The sequence below is a fragment of the Ornithorhynchus anatinus genome, chromosome 5 (assembly GCF_004115215.2).
Source record: "Ornithorhynchus anatinus isolate Pmale09 chromosome 5, mOrnAna1.pri.v4, whole genome shotgun sequence".
NCBI lineage: Eukaryota > Metazoa > Chordata > Mammalia > Monotremata > Ornithorhynchidae > Ornithorhynchus > Ornithorhynchus anatinus.
The window spans coordinates 60103348-60119759 of record NC_041732.1 but is presented as its reverse complement, the minus strand read 5'-3'; the positions used below and the strand labels follow the sequence as shown (position 1 = coordinate 60119759).

At 51.7% G+C, this 16412-nt stretch overlaps 1 protein-coding gene and 1 non-coding gene across 3 annotated transcripts in view; both read right to left on the bottom strand.

Moving 5' to 3' along the window:
- ALDH4A1 (aldehyde dehydrogenase 4 family member A1) overlaps positions 1–16412 on the bottom strand; it is a 58087-nt gene that overhangs the window by 8321 nt on the left and 33354 nt on the right. For both annotated transcript variants that reach the window (XM_029065389.1, XM_029065388.2), the window contains exons 7-9: positions 16300–16374; positions 10187–10374; positions 6683–6756 (exon numbers count right to left, since the gene is read on the bottom strand). In XM_029065389.1, coding sequence (XP_028921222.1) covers positions 6683–6756; positions 10187–10374; positions 16300–16374 — 337 coding nt within the window. The remainder of the gene's footprint in view (positions 1–6682; positions 6757–10186; positions 10375–16299; positions 16375–16412) is intronic.
- LOC114812564 lies at positions 15416–15553 on the bottom strand. The gene has a single exon (XR_003760215.1). It is a non-coding gene; the product is annotated as a small nucleolar RNA SNORA7 (small nucleolar RNA).

The window sequence follows — 16412 nt, the reverse complement described above, 5'->3', positions numbered from 1 at the left end:
TCAGGTTGGACAAAGTCCTTGTCCCGAATGGGGCTCACATCCCCATTGTACAGATGAGGTAACTGAGGCACCGAGAGGTGAAACGACCGGCCCAAAGCCACACAGAAGACGAGTGGCGGAGCCAGGATTCGAACCCACGACCTTCTGACTCCCAGGCCCTCGCTCTATCCACTAACCAATGCTGCTTCCCATAGAAGAATGCCAACTATCCAGTGTGAGCACAGCTAGGCCAGGAAACTGAGAGCTGAGTTCACCTAACTCCATCTCAGCACGGTCTGGGTGGGTTTGGCTCACATCTATCTCTGGTGTGTTATAAAAATCATCACCGTGGTAACTGGTAAGCGCTTGATAATAGTAATAACTGAGGTATTTGTTAGTGCTTACTATAATAATAATAACTGGGCTTTTGTTAAGCGCTTACTGTGTGTCAAGCACTGCTTTCGGCACCGGGAAAGACACGGGATGATCAGGTCAGATACGGTGCAAAGCACAGTAGTGAGGAAGGGGCGTGATCTAGTGGAAAGAGCATGAGCCACGGAGTGAGAAGACCCAGGTTCTAATTCCAGTTCTGTCACTTGCCAAAGCCTGTGTGCCGTTGGGCAAGTTACTTAACTTCTCTGTATTTCCATTTCCTCATCTGTAAAATGGGGATCAACCACTGTTCTCCTTCCTCCTTAGACCTTGAGCCCCGTGCGGGACAGGGACTGCGTCTGATCTGATTTACCTGTATCTACCTCATCGCTTAGAACGGTCCATGACACATGCGCTTAACAAATACTATAATAATAATTATTAACATTATTACTAAACACTGGGGGTGATACAATATAATTTTATATATTGTAGATCAGACACAGTCCCTGTCCCACATGGGGCTCACAGCCTGGGGAGGGATTGGAAGGAGAACAGGAATTGGAACAGGTATTTTATGCCCATTTTACAGATGAAGTAACTGAAGCTCAGAGATCTTATGTGACTTGCCCGAAGTCACATAGCAGGCAAGTGGCGAGGTGGTGCCTGGGAGTAGAACTCAGGTCCCCGGCCTTCCAAGGCCATGCTCTTTCTGAAAGTTCCCTATCTGAACGTATTTTCTTTCTTACACAAAGTAGCCTTACTTTGGTCTTCTGGTTTTCTCCGGTAGTTTCATCCCCATTTTGCAGAGGAGGAAACTGAGGCACACCTCTCTGTAGATTCCTGACAAAGCCAGCTTGGGGTTCGCTCCAACCACCACACTCTCCCCGAGGCTGAACCCATCACTCTTTGCCCTCCGAGCTGAGAAGAACCTCGGCGCCTTGTATTTCTACGGTGCCCTCAACGCCTCTTCTCCCCACTCCATCACCCCGCAAGGTTCCCAGGACAGGCCTCTGCATGCGTGGGCGGGAGAACTCAATACAAACCATGACGGACTGCCTTGATTCCTAAAGAACTGTGAATTCCTGTATTACCTCACTTCTCACCGCATCCCCCGAAGGCTAGGGAGGGTTAGGGATTATCACCCCATTTTATAGCTGGAAAAAGTGAGGCTTGCCCTAGGACATGCAGCAAATAGGCAGAGGCACCACCTCGAATAGAATCCGCGTCTATTGACCCCCAACTCAGTCTTCTCTCCACTAGGCCAGGCTAGAGTTTCCAAAGGGAAGAGGCTTTGGGGTTTTCGGTCTAAAGGATTAATTGTGGCATTTGTTAAGCACTTAATAATGTTGGTATTTGTTAAGCGCTTACTATGTGCAGAGCACTGTTCTAAGCGCTGGGGCAGATACGGGGTCATCAGGTTGTCCCACGTGCGGCTCACAGTCAATCCCCATTTTACAGATGAGGGAACTGAGGCCCAGAGAAGTGAAGTGACTTGCCCACAGTCACACAGCTGACTAGTGGCAGAGGCAGGCTTCGAACTCATGACCTCTGACTCCCAAGCCCAGGCACTTTCCATTGTCAGGTACTGTACTAACAGCCGGGGTGGATACAAGCAAAACGGGTTGGACGGAGTCCCCGTCCCACGTGGAGCTCACAGCCTCAATCTCCATTTCACAGAGGAGGTAACTGAGGCACGGAGACGTGAAGTGACTCGCCCCAGGTCACACTGCAGACATGTGGCGGACCCAGGATTAGAACCCATGACCATCTGACTCCCAGGCCCGGGGTCTATCCACTATGTCACGCTGCTTCTGAGAGGTCTGGGGGCCAAAACTGCTGCCAGGGTCCCTCTGGAGAAGTCCCCACAAGGGAAACACCATCTGCATCCCAGGAGAACTAAATAAAAATAACCGTTATGGTTATTTACTCAATGCTTATTATATGCTGAGTAGCGGGGAGAGTACAATACGTCAATAGACACTCTCACTGCCCTCAAGGACCGTCAGGTGAGAAGCAGCGTGGCTTAGCGGAAAGAGCCCGGGTTTGGGAGTCAGAGGTCGTGGGTTCTGATCCCGGCTCCGCCACTTGTCTGCTGTGTGACCTTGAGCGGGTCGCTTCACTTCTCTGTGCCGCAGTCACTTCACCTGTAAAAATGGGGATTAAAAAATGTGAGCCCCAGGTGGGACGATCTCATTACCCCGTATCTCCCCCAGCGCTTAGGACAGTGCTCTGTACACAGTTTAAGTGCTTACATACCATTATTATTATTATTTTGTTGCAGTTCGGCTCACTAGATCTCAAACTGTGTGAAACTGTGCCCTCACAGACCCCTCTGTCTTGGCACAGGTGCCTGGAATGGACAACTTCTCTCTGGGGTTCTGGGGCCCTGTGCTCCCCATAATCCTGCTGACAGCCTGTCGGGGTTCGTGGGCTCGCCCCGATGATCCCCCCAGGAAGGCAGAAGCAGAGTGCGAGGGCCACGTCAGGGGATGGGAGGGGAAGAGAAGGGAAGCAGCGGGGGCCGGCAGAAAGAGCATGGGGCCTGGGCATCAGGAGACTCGGGTTCTAATTCCACCTCTGCCACTCGCCTGCTGTGTGACCTTGGGCAAGTCCTTTAACTACCCTGTGCCTCAGTTTCCTCATCTCTAAAATGGGGATAAAATACCTCTCCTCCCTTCCCCTTCGACTGTGAACCCAAATGAGGGACATGGACTGTGTCTGATCTGCTTATAATAATAATAATGTTGGTATCCGTTAAGCGCTTACTATGTGCCCAGCACTGTTCTAAGCGCTGGGGGGAGATACAGGGTCATCAGGTTGTCCCACGTGAGGCTCAGTCTTCATCCCCATTTTACAGATGAGGGAACTGAGGCGCCGAGAAGTTAAGTGACTTGCCCACAGTCACGCAGCTGACGAGTGGCGGAGCCGGGATTAGAACCCCGTGGCTCAGTGGAAAGAGCCTGGGCTTCGGAGTCAGAGGTCATGGGTTCGACTCCCGGCTCTGCCACTTGTCAGCTGTGTGACTGTGGGCGAGTCACTTCACTTCTCTGTGCCTGTTACCTCATCTGTAAAATGGGGATTAACCGTGAACCTCACGTGGGACAACCCGATTACCCTGTATCTACCCCAGTGCTTAGAACAGTGCTCTGCACATAGTAAGCGCTTAACAAATACCAACATTATTAACCCAAAACCTCCGACTCCCAAGTCCGTGTTCTTTCCACTGAGCCACGCTGCTTATCTTGAATCTACCCCAGCGCTTAGCCCTGGGCTTGGCACCTAGTGAGAGCTAAACAAATATTAGTATTATTATTACCAGGGCAGTTGGGTTAGAGGCAGAACTCAAGAGACGGGCTGCCATCTGCTCAGACCATCCCTACGACGGTCAAGTCCCAATTTAAGGCTCGCTAAGGAATTTTCTACAGAAAAACTTATTTCCAAAAAATATGCAGTCACAGCCAAGGCTGATTTAACCCACAGACACATGCCATGGAACTAAAGCACCCAGAAAATCTCCATGCAGCAGCTGGACGGCAGAGGCTTGGAAGTGGGGGGGGGGGGGGGGGGGGGACCGACAAGAAAAACCTGAGAAAACTGAAGAATCTCCGCTTTCTCCCCTCAACTCTAAAGGGGCTCGAGGTGCAAACAAAAGGAGCCCCCGGGAGTCTGGAGGCTTTGAGTTCCTACCCTGCCCCACCACCATCTCCTATCTGAACCCCATTCGCCCATTCTGAACCCCGACCCCCATTCTGGAGGACGGGGGTCCCGGTCCCAGTGCCCACCCACCACGGAAGCCCTCAGGAAACAGACCCACCAAGAGGAGCTGCAGGGGTGGTTCTTCAGCGGAGGGAGTGTCCTGACCCTCTCTTCCCAGCTTCCATTTCTCCCAAGCATCCAGCAATGATAGAAATAATAATAACTGTGGTATTTATTAAGCGTTACTACGTGCCAAGCGCTGTACTAAGTGCTGGGCGGGGGGGGAATACAATCGAATCAGGTTGGACAATCCCTATCCCACAACGGGCTCACAGTTTTAATCCCTGTTTTACAGATGAGGTAACTGAGGCATAGAGAAGGGAAGAGATTTGCCCAAGGTCACGTACAGACAAGTGGCGGGGGTGGGATTAGAACTCGCAACTTTCTGACTCCCAGGTTCGTGCTCTATCCACTAGGCCACGCTGCTTGCCCATTCATTCAATAGTATTTATTGAGCGCTTACTATGTGCAGAGCACTGGACTAAGCCCATGAAAGCAAGCACTCGAACCCAAGCAGCAGAGAGGAGGGAGAATGAAATTATCGCCTGGTTTGGAAGGAAATCTGATTACCAATCACTCTGGGAAGCAGCGTGGACTGTCGGAAAGAGACTGGAAGTCAGGAGACCTGAGTTGTAATAAATAATAATGTTGGTATTTGTTAAGCGCTTACTATGTCCCGAGCACTGTTCTAAGCACTGGGGTAGACACAGGGGAATCGGGATGTCCCACGTGGGGCTCACAGTCTTAATCCCCATTTTACAGACGAGGGAACTGAGGCACAGAGAAGTGAAGTGACTTGCCCACGGTCACACAGCTGACAAGTGGCAGAGCTGGGATTCGAACTCATGACCTCTGACTCCAAAGCCCGTGCTCTTTCCACTGAGCCACGCTGCTTCTCGATACTCTGCCTAATAATAATAATGAATATAGTATTTGTTAAGCACTTAGTATTTGCAAAGCACAGGGGTAATATAACACAAGCAGATCAGATACAAACCTTGTCCCACAACGGGTTTTCGGTCTACGGGGGAGGGAGATCAGATACCTTACCCCCAGTTTACAGGTGAGGGAAATGAAGTACAGAAGAAGTGAAGTGACTTGCCCGAGGTCACACAGCAGGCAAGTGGCAGAGCCGGCATTCGAACCCAGATCTCCTGTCTGCCAGGCCCGAGCGGTTTCCATTAGGCCACGCTGCCTCCCCAGGTGGCTGGCACTTGCCTGCTCCAGGGCTTTGGGCAAATCATTTCAAAGCAGTGTGGCTCAGTGGAAAGAGCCCGGGCTTGGGAGTCAGAGGTCATGGGTTCGACTCCCGGCTCTGCCACTCGTCAGCTGTGTGACTGCGGGCAAGTCACTTCACTTCTCTGGGCCTCAGTTACCTCCTCTGGAAAATGGGGATTCACTGTGAGCCTCACGGGGGACGACCCGATTACCCCGTAGCTCCCCCAGCGCTTAGAACAGTGCTCTGCACATAGTAAGCGCTTAACAAATACCAACATTATTATTACTTCTCTTTGCCTCAGATTCCTCATCTGTAGAATGGGGATCCAGTGTCCACTCTCCCTCCCTGAGGGGTCTGGGAGCCCTGAATGAGCCAGGGGCCGTGTCTTCTATCAACCTCAGCACCTGACACAAGGCAAGAACGATCTAATGGAGAGAGCCCCGGGCTGGGAGTCAGAAGGACCTGGGTCCGGTCAGGCAGTGGTACTGCCCAGCTGGGGGTAGCCACAACCAAGATTCACCAGGTCCCAGAGGTGGGCACCAAGATGGCTGCCCACCCAGAACCGACTTCCCCACAGACCTCAGCACTCTTAAGGGAGGGAGGGGGGAATACGGAGAGCCAACACCGTGTTTCCTATACAAGAGTCACCAAATCTGCTTCTGGGAGTCTGGCCAAGATTGACACTCAGGGAAATGATCTCTCCTCTCCGGCCAAGTATCCCAGAAGCCCTCAGTCTGCCTCAAGATAACACTGGAGTTGGGCGGGTCCCCAAATTGGCCGGGCAGCTCCATGAGCAAGGTGAATCCTCACCCAGCAGCTCCAGCTAGGTCAACTGAGGCAGCAGCTACCCCTCAGGGCCCCCCCCCCCGGGAAGCACTGGGGTCTAGTAGAAAGAGCCACTGGCCTGGGAGTCCAAAGACCCGGGTTCCAATCCTGGATCCACCACTTGTCACCGCCGTACCTTTGGGCAAACCACTTAACTTCTCTGGACCTCAGTTCCCTCATCAGGAAAATGGGGATTCAATACCTGTTCTCCCTCCTATTTAGACAGTGAGCCCCATGTGGGACCTGATTATCTTGCACCTACCTCAGCACTTAGTCCAGTGCTTGGCACATGGTAAGTGTTTAACAGATACCACAATTTTACTTCCCATTTATACCTAAGTCCCGAGTTCTCAATTCTGATGACACTGAAATAACCTCGGGTCTTTAAACAAGTGAGGGGAGAGGAATGAGGAGGAAGAGCTGGAAGAGTAATTCAAACTCGCAGAGGGGAGGTCGAGAGAAAGAGAAAGAAATGCCCAAATCCTTGCCCCTCAGAGTCCGAGGCATTCCAGAGATGGAGGCCCTTACCTCCCGCCAGGCGTGGGAAGGTGCGGTAACGGTCCAGGTTCTCCGCCACCTGCTTCCAGAGCCGCTTGAAGGTCCTGAAATAAGACGGGGAAGGTGGATGGCCTGGCTGGCAGCTAGGAGGGGGGTTGGCAGAGGGCAGAGGCAGGGAGGGGGTCAGAAGCGAGAGCTGTTCCAGCCCCCCCCCCGCCAGCCTCGCTCCATCCCACAAGGGGAGGCTGAGGAGAGATAGGGGAAGCACGACGGGGTGAGGGCGAGATAGGGGACGGGCTGAGACACAGAGCGGGGGAAGACACAAAGTAGAGCACCGGAGTCCTGAAACTGTTACCCGAGTCCTTTGTTTCTCCCCAACCCTGGGCTTGGAGTGTGACAAACCCCTGTACCGCAAAACAATAAAAATGCTAATCAACTCCTACCAGGCGGCACAGTGGCTAATACTAATTTATGAGTTCCCTACCTTTCAGCCACGATGCTCATCAAAGCATGGCAGAAGCCTTCCCTGCATGGCACCAACTTTAATAGGCTGGTGTCCTCGGGGAGACGAGCCCCTCGCCGGGGGAACGGGGGACCCTTGGGGAAAACAACATCCCTCAGCAGTTGTGCCAAACGCCGGGAGTTTTGCAAACTAACTGGCTCGGGCACGGAGGCCAGCTGGCAGATAAAACCTGGCCCCGGGCAGGATATGGCAGGGGAGATGGGAGAGAAAACTGCTGAAAATGACTTCACGCTACAGTGGTCAGTCAATTGTATTTATTGAGCGTTTACTGTGTGCACGGCACTATATTAAGCGCCTTGCAGAGTACAATATAACAGACATTCCCTGCCCTTATCACCTTATCAAAACATGTGCCAGTTATCAAAACATTGGTCCTGGTGATGCCAGTTGGATCCCATATAGCATGAGTGCACAACGAATATACAATTTGTTGCCGAACTGTACATTCCAAGCGCTTAGTACAGTGCTCTGCACATAGTAAGCGCTCAATAAATACTATTGAATGAATGAGTGCCAAGTCCAAGTCAAATGACGGGCATCTTTGGGGTCCCACACCATTGAGTTTTTCTCCTACAAAGGCCGTCCAAGGTCATTCAGTCTATCCCGCTGTGGCTCTGAGCTCAAGGGTTAGTCCACCCCCATAGAGGTGCCGGTACAGCTCTGCGTCCCCTGATCCCAGAAAGTCGGCAGATTCCTGGAGCTAAAGAGTCAAACTAAGAGCTGAGGATCCTGAGGAGAGGCTCTGTAACTTTCAGCGGAGGAAGAAGTGGCTGTGGGGGGGATGAGAGAGAGGAGGAAAAGCCCACCAGTTCCATCACACCCACTGGTGAGGGAAGGGAGGAAGGAGGAAGTTCTCAAGTCACAGGCTCCAAAATAGGAATCAACCAGCCTGAGACCTGGGTGGTTTCGCCCCATACCCTGCTCAGAGGCTGGTCCTGCCCAGAGGGCTTGGTACAGGAACCAAAACGAGGAATCATCAGTCCCGACCCCAACCAGTCATCCCATCAGCCCGGGCCCAACTCCCAACTGGCTCTCGGCCAGAAGGGATCGCCAGTGGCGGGGAGGGATACGGGAAGGGAGAGGCGACACCGTCCCAGCACCCCCATGCCGACCTGAAAAGGATAACCCTAGATGTTGCCCAAAGATGGCACATTCATTCAATCATATTTACTGAGTGCTTACTGTGGGCAAAGCACTGTACTAAGCGCTTAGCACCGTACTCTGAGACATCTGATATCGGCCCAAGAGGCAGGGAGTGTCGTGGCCTGGACCGTCACCATCAATTTATTCCATCGATTCCTTGAGCACCCCGCCTTGTCCCAGTCTCCTGAAGCTGCATCTTCTAGGCCTGGTCATCCTTCACTTATGAGGAACTTACGGTCTGCTAAGACCACTGGTAGTTACAGGAGTAATAATAGTAATAATAATTATGGTATTTGTTAAGTGCTTACTACATGCCAAGCACTCTCCTAAGCGTGGGGTAGATACAAGGTAATCAGGTCGGACATGGACCCTGCCCCACATAATAATAACAATAATAATAATGTTGGTATTTTTTAAGTGCTTACTACGTGCTGAGCACTGATCTAAGCACTGGGGTAGATACAGGGCAATCAGGTTGTCCCATGTGAGGCTCACAGTCTTAATCCCCATTTTATTCATTCATTCAACAGTATTTGTTGAGCGCTTCCTATGTGCAGAGCACCGTACTAAGCGCTTGGAATGTACAATTCGGCAACAGATAGAGACAATCCCTGCCCACTGACAGGCTTACAGTCTAATCGGGGGAGACAGACGGACAAAAACAAGACAACTTAATCACAATAAATAGAATCAAGGGGATGGACACCTGATTAACAAAATAAATAAATTACAATATATACAAATGAGCACAGTGCTGAGGAGAGGGGAAGGGAGAGGGGGAGGAGCAGAGGGAAAGGGGGGAAAGGGGGCTTAGCTGAGGGGAGGCGAAGGTGGGGGGCAAAGAGGGAGCAGAGGGAAAAGGGGAACCTCAGTTTGGGAAGGCCTCTTGGAGGAGGTGAGCTCTCAGTAGGGAAAGAGAAGGCAATAATTAATAGTAATTATGGTATTTGTTAAGCGCTTACTATGTGCAGAGCACTGTTCTAAGCGCTGGGGTAGATACAGGGTAATCAGATTGTCCCATGTGGGGCTCACATTTTTAAATCCCCATTTTTACAGATGAGGTCACTGCCCAAAGTCACACAGCTGATAGGTGGCGGAGCCGGGATTAGAACCCATGACCTCTGACTCCTAAACCCGAGCTCCTTCCACTGAGCCACGCTGTTTGCTCATAGTCTTAATCCCCATTTTACAGATGAGGGAACTGAGGCGCAGAGGAAGTGAAATGACTAGCCCAAGGTCACAAAGCAGACATGTGGCGGAACAGGGATTAGAAACCCTGGTCCTCTGACTCCCAGGTCTGTGCCACACTGCTTGTAATAGTAGCAGCTGTAGAAGTAGTAGGTATGTATTAAGCTCTTACAGTGTGCAGAGCACTGTGGTAAGCCCTGGGAGACAATTCGCAGGTGTGAATTAGACACAGTCCCTGTCTCTTGCGGGGTGGGGGGCTCACAGACTAAGAGTGTTACCACACTGCGTCAACTCCCCGCCCAGCAACTCTAGCCCCCAGGAAACTGTGGTAATCTAGCCACAGGCAGAACCTTTACAACAGACCCAACCAACTTCCTGGTTTGGCCCAGAAGCGGCCCAGAAGAGGGACGGCATCCATCATTCATTCGATCGTATTTATTGAGCGCTCACTGTGTGCAGAGCACCGCACTAAGCGCTTGGCATGTACAATTCGGCAATAAAGAGAGACGATCCCTGCCCACGCCGGGCTTTCAATTCACCCGCTTTTACCGTGCCCCGCCCACGAGTCCGGCGGGTAAAGGAAGCCGGGTTTTGATGTTGGTGCCCCCTCCAGCCGCCCTCTCCCAGTAATCCCTCCCCCTTCCCCGTCAGCCACCCCGATCTGCTCCCCGCCAGCTTACGGTACGCTGCCGGTGAAGTTGAGGCCGCAGAAGTGCTCCGAGCTGGTGACGGCGTCTCCGAAGACGGGGCCCTCGGCGGGGACGAACTGGACGACGTCGGGCGGGAGGCCAGCCTCCCGGAGGACCCGATACACACAGTAGTTAGCCAGCATGGCTGTGTCGCTGGGCTTCCACAACACCACGTTCCCCTAAGGCGAGAGGAACCCTCGCTTGGTTTCCAGATCCTTGGCTCCTAATCCCACCTGAGCCAAGTCATCCTCCCCTTTGCCTATTTCTGATTCTGTAACGTTTCAGTCTGCCTTCTCTGGACTCTACTCCCTCCCATAAACCATCTCTCTCAAGTCCCTCCCCAAAACCTTCTTCCTGAAGATGGCTGGTGAGCTGAGCCTCGAGACTGCTAGTTACCAGCCCTCTTTTTTTTTTTTTTGATATTTATTAAGTGCTTACGACGTGCCAGGCGCCGTACTAAGCACGGGGGTAGATAGTAGCTTCCAAGCTCTCCCTGGGCTTTGTCAGTCTCTTCCAGCTGCCTGGCTAATGCCCAGATCAGAGTATTGGACAAGCGGCGTGGCTCAGTGGAAAGAGCACGGGCTTTGGAGTCAGAGGTCATGAGTTCGAATCCCGGCTCTGCCACTTGTCAGCTGTGTGACTGTGGGCGAGTCACTTCACTTCTCTGGGCCTCAGTTACCTCATCTGTAAAATGGGGATTAAGACTGGGAGCCCCACGTGGGACATCCCGATTCCCCTGTGTCTACCCCAGCGCTTAGAACAGTGCTCGGCACATACTAAGCGCTTAACAAATACCAACATTATTATTATTATTACATGACCCTCTAAAAATAAAAATAACAACTATGGTATTTATTTAACACTTACTATGTGTCAAATAGTAACTTACTGGGCTAAACATGGGGATACAGATATAATACAGTCAGACCGGGGACAGTCTCTGACCTGCTTGGAGTTCACAGTCTAAAGGGGAGGGAGAACGTCTCAGATGAGAAAACTGAAGTCACACAAAAAGCAAGTGGTGGAGCCGGGATTAGAACCCAGGACTCCTGACTTCCAGTCCTGTACCTTTTCCAGTAAAGCACGCGGCTTTTCTGTAAACCAACCCCTTCCCTGCTGCACGGAACGCATCTATCAACTGCGGCATATTGTATTCTCCCCAGTGCTTAGTACAGTGCTCTGCACAAAGTGCTCAATAAATACCATTGAATGATTGATTCCCTCTCCCTGGACTCACTCCCCAAAGGACTCGAAATAGCTGGGAGCACATCGGTGTTGACCTTCATATACTCTTGGGATATCTGCCTGATTCTCCCATTTTCCAGGTGGAGCAACTGAGGCTTAGGAAAAGGAAGGGTCTCGCTAAAGGACTCAAGTGAGCAGAGACTGGGAACCACAAAGACCACAAATTTCCTGGCTCCCCAGCGGGTGTGACCCACAGACTCATCTACCTCTCAAAATTACCAAGCCCAACAATCCTATCGGTCAGTCCCTGTTGGTCCCGGCCTGGGCTTCTGGGAACTAGGAACATTTGAGGCCAGAGATCCTGCCGGGAAACGGCGTGACCTGGTGAAGAGAGCACAGGCCCGGAAGTCAGAAGGACCTGGGTTCTAATCCCGGCTGTGCCATTTACTTGCTGTGTGACCTTGGGCACTTCCGTGTGCCACATTTTCCTCAACGGTAAAAGGGAGATACCTATTCTCCCTCCCGCTTAAAGGCTGTGAGCCCATGTGGGACAGGGACTGTGTCCAACCTAATTAACTTGTGCCAACCTCAGTGTTTAGAACAGTGCTTAGAACCGTAAAAAGGCCTACTCTCACCCCAGAGGGACTACTGTACTACTAGAGTAATAATAATGATGATGGCATTTGTTAAGCGCTCACTACGTGCCAGGCACTGTTGGAAATGCTGGGATGGATACGAGCAAATTAAGATGGACACCGTCTCTGTCCCATGTGGGGTTCACAGTCTCGATCCCATTTTACAAATGAGGTAACTGAGGCACAGAGAAGTGAAGTGATATTCCCAGGGTCACACAGCAGACAAGTGGAGGAGCCGGGATTAGAACCTATGACCTCTTGACTCCTAGGCCCGGGCTCTATCCACTACTCCATGCTGCTTCTCTACGAGTAGACGGACCCCTTCCCAGGGGAGGAAAGAAAACAGAGCAGAGGACTGAAAATTGTGCCCCTCCCAACTTGGGCTTCTTCCCACCCGCCCCTCTCCCTGAGCTCCCCCCATTCCCACAGGCTTCACGGTTCAGCACTGCTTCAAAACGTCAGTGTGAAATCTGGGCGCAGTCGCTGCCGGGGCCAGGAGAGAGGGCGCCTAGTCCCAAGCCTCCAGGAAAGCCTCCTTCCCACCTTCGCCACCCCCTCCCCACCTCGCTAATCCTGGTGACACCCAGGCATGCGAAAGAAGGAAGGCTAATCCTCCAGAAGAACTGTGCTCATCAAGGTTCCAGACACTAATTCCCGAGGTGCTCCTTCCTGCCCCACGCCCCGGGGCAGAGAGTCCCAGCCTACTTCCTGGCTTTGATCCCAGGCCCCTGAGGGGGGGGGCCCCCGAATCACCCCTTTCCTGGACCCCGAATCATCCCCTTCCTGGACCCCCGGGCCCAAGGACAAGGGGAGAGCGAGACCTCGGGAGACTGAGGTGGATGTATCGATGGCTCCCTCCGGGGTGGGGAGGAGTTGAGATGAGGCCTCTAGGCCAGAAAGAAATTCCTGCCCTCTATCCACCCCTATGCCCATTTCCTGCCACCACCACCCTCACCCTGGGGCAGACCCGATTCCCAGGCCAGGGAAACCTTGGTGTGCTTCCCGACAGAGGACGAGCTGTAGCTTTTCAGAGCCACGGCCAGGAAAACACAAAGCGGCCGGCGTAGCGGACAGCGCACGGGCCTGGGAGTCAGGAAGTCGTGGATTCTAATCTCAGCTCTGACACTTGTCTGCCGTGTGACTCTGAGTAAGTCACTCTACTTCTCGGGGCCTCAGTTATCTCATCTGTAAAATGGGACTTGAGACTGGGAGCCCCATGTGGGACAGGGACTATTTCCAACCTGATTTGTCTGCATCCACCCCAGCGCTCAGTACAATGCCTGGAACACAGTAAGCATTTAAATACCCCAGTTATTATTACTGGTATTATTATTAATCCCAGCTCTGCCACTTGGCAGCTGTGTGACTGTAGGCAAGTCACTTCACTTCTCTGTGCCTCGGTGACCTCATCCGTAAAATGGGGATTTATCTGTGAGCCTCACGTGGGACAACCCGATGACCCTTTATCTACCCCAGCGCTTAGAACAGTGCTCTGCACATGGTAAGCGCTTATCAAATACCAACATTATTATTACTCAGCTCCCTCGAGGGGCAGCTGTCCACACGAGGGCTGGGCGCCCGGAGGACATCCGGCTGTTGGCATCAGACCCTCGGCCCTGACTTTATCAATCACTGAGTGACCGATTGACTGGAATTTCCCGAGTGCCTTCTAATAGCTGTACCCCGCTCTCGACCCTCCCTTCTCTATCTCCTCGCTCACACGGTTCCCCGGCCTGAAAAATCGCTCCCACCCCATAAGCGACAGACAACAGCTTTCCATGTAGTCTAAACCCTCCTGAAATCCCCACTTCCTCCATCAAGCCTTCCCCGACTAACTCCCAACACCTCAAACTGGGCAGACCTCCATTCATTCAATAGTATTTATTGAGCGCTTACTACGTGCAGAGCACTGTACTAAGCGCTTGGAATGGACAAATCGGTAACAGAGACAGTCTAGCCTCGGTTCTTTATATATATATATATATGTTCGTGCAACTGCATATTCAAGTATTTATTTTGATTATTCTATTTATAAACATTTCTACGTCTGTCTCTCCCATCAAAATGGAAGCTCCTTGGGGGCAGGGGCCACCTCCTTTCTTTGTGTTGTCCTTTCCCAAGCGCTTAGGACAGAACATTGAAGCCAGTGGGTAATCAATAAACCCTCCTCTCTGATCTTGCTCTCAAGCACTGGGGTCTTACGGTCTTTGTTGTCCACTGTCCTTTTCTTGGATACTTATGTCACTTCCTGCTTCCCAGTATCTTGGATGTTGCTGGGAAGCCCAAGCCAAGCTAGCAAATTGGTGGCAAAAAAAGCCATCATCCTGAAGAGTGCTTTACTACTACTACTACTACTACTACTACTAATGTTGGTATTTGTTAAGCGCTTACTATGCGCAGAGCACTGTTCTAAGCACTGGGGTAGATACAGGGTCATCAGGTTGTCCCACGTGAGACTCACAGTTGATCCCCATTTTACAGATGAGGGAACTGAGGCACAGAGAAGTTAAGGGACTTGCCCACAGTCACACAGCTGACAAGTGGCAGAGCCGGGATTCGAACCCATGATCTCTGACTCCCAAGCCCGGGCTCTTTCCACTGAGCCATGCTGCTTCTCTAATAATAATAATATCATGCTTGTTAAGCCCTTACTATGTGCCAAGCACTGTTCTAAGCACTGGGGTAGATATAGGATAATCAGATTGTCCTACGTGAGGCTCGCAGTCTTAATCCCTATTTTACAGATGAGGGAATTGAGGCACGGAGAAGTCAAGTGACTTACCCAAGGTCACACAGCAGATAAGTGGCGGAGTCGGGACTAGAACTCACATCCTGTGACTCCCAAATTCATGCTCTTTCCACTAAGCCACGCTGCCTGTCCTTCCCTTGGGAGGGGAAGAAAGGAAGAAAGCAACACGGCCTGGTGGAAAGAGAATGGGCCTGGGAGTCAGAGGACCTGGGTTCTAATCCCAGCTCCGCCACTTGCTTGCTTTGTGGACCTGGGCAAGTCGCTTCACTTGTCTATGCCTCAGTTACCGCCTCTGTAAAATGGAGATAAAATGCCCCTCCCTCTGACTTGGACCGTGAGCCCCAAATGGGAAGGGGATCGTGTCTAACCTATCTTGCATCTACTACGGTGCTTAGTAAACGCCTGGCACACAGTAAGCACTTGAGAAATTGTTTTACGATGTCGAGTCGTGTCCGACCCATAGCGACGCCACGGACACATCTCTCCCCGAACGCCCCACCTCCGTCCGCAATCTTTCTGGTAGCGGATCCACAGAGTTTTCTTGGTCAAAGTACGGAAGCGGTTTACCATCGCCTCCTTCCACGCAGTTAACCTGAGTCTCCACTCTCGACTCTCTCCCATGTTAATGCCGCCCGGCAGAGGTGAGTTTTAACTTGTAGCAGATTGTCTTGCACCCGCTAGCTATTGCCCAACCTAGGACTGGAATGGATATGCCTCTGCTTGACTCTCCCTCCTGTAGTCGAGACTGGTAGAGTACTGGAAACCCTCCAGGTGCCACCCTGAGAGGTGACTTAATTACCGTTAATTAGAAAAAAGAGGGAGGAGAAAGTGGGCAAGTGACTCCAGGCAAGGCTGTCTGGACAGAGTAAGCGCTTAACCAATACCAGTTATTATTCACATCTCTTCCAAGAGGCCTTCCCCGATTAACAATAATAATAATAATAATAATAATAATAATAATGTTGGTATTTGTTAAGCGCTATGTGCAGAGCACCGTTCTAAGTGCTGGGGTAGATACAGGGGAATGAGGTTGTCCCACGTGAGGCTCCCGGTCTTCATCCCCATTTTACAGATGAGGTAACTGAGGCACAGAGAAGTGAAGTGACTTGCCCACAGTCACCCAGCTGACAAGTGGCAGAGCCGGGATTCAAACTCATGACCTCTGACTCCCAAGCCCGTGCTCTTTCCACTGAGCCACGCTGCTTTTTCCCCAGCTTTCTCTTCTGCGGCATCTACGAACTTGGCTCTGTGACCTTTGAGCACCTGGTATTCACGCCACCCTCAACCCCACAGCACTTACGTACCTATCTATAAATTCTATAATATCAATTGTTTGTTTATATTAATATCGGTCTCCCCCCAGAACCTAAGCCCACTGTGGAAGGGGAACCTGTCTACCCGCTCTGTTGTACTATACATTCCCAAGCACTTAGTACATTCAATCGTACTTTTTGAGCGCTTACTAAACGCCACTGATTGACTGAATGACTGCCCGACAGAGAGGCTAGAAGCCTCGGCGCTCCGGACACACTCACCATCAAGGCTGGGGCTCCGGCCAGGTTACCGCCAATAGCGGTGAAGTTGAAGGGAGAAACAGCTGCCACGAAGCCCTGGGAAAGAAGAGGAAAGGAAGAGAGGGAGCCCCCAC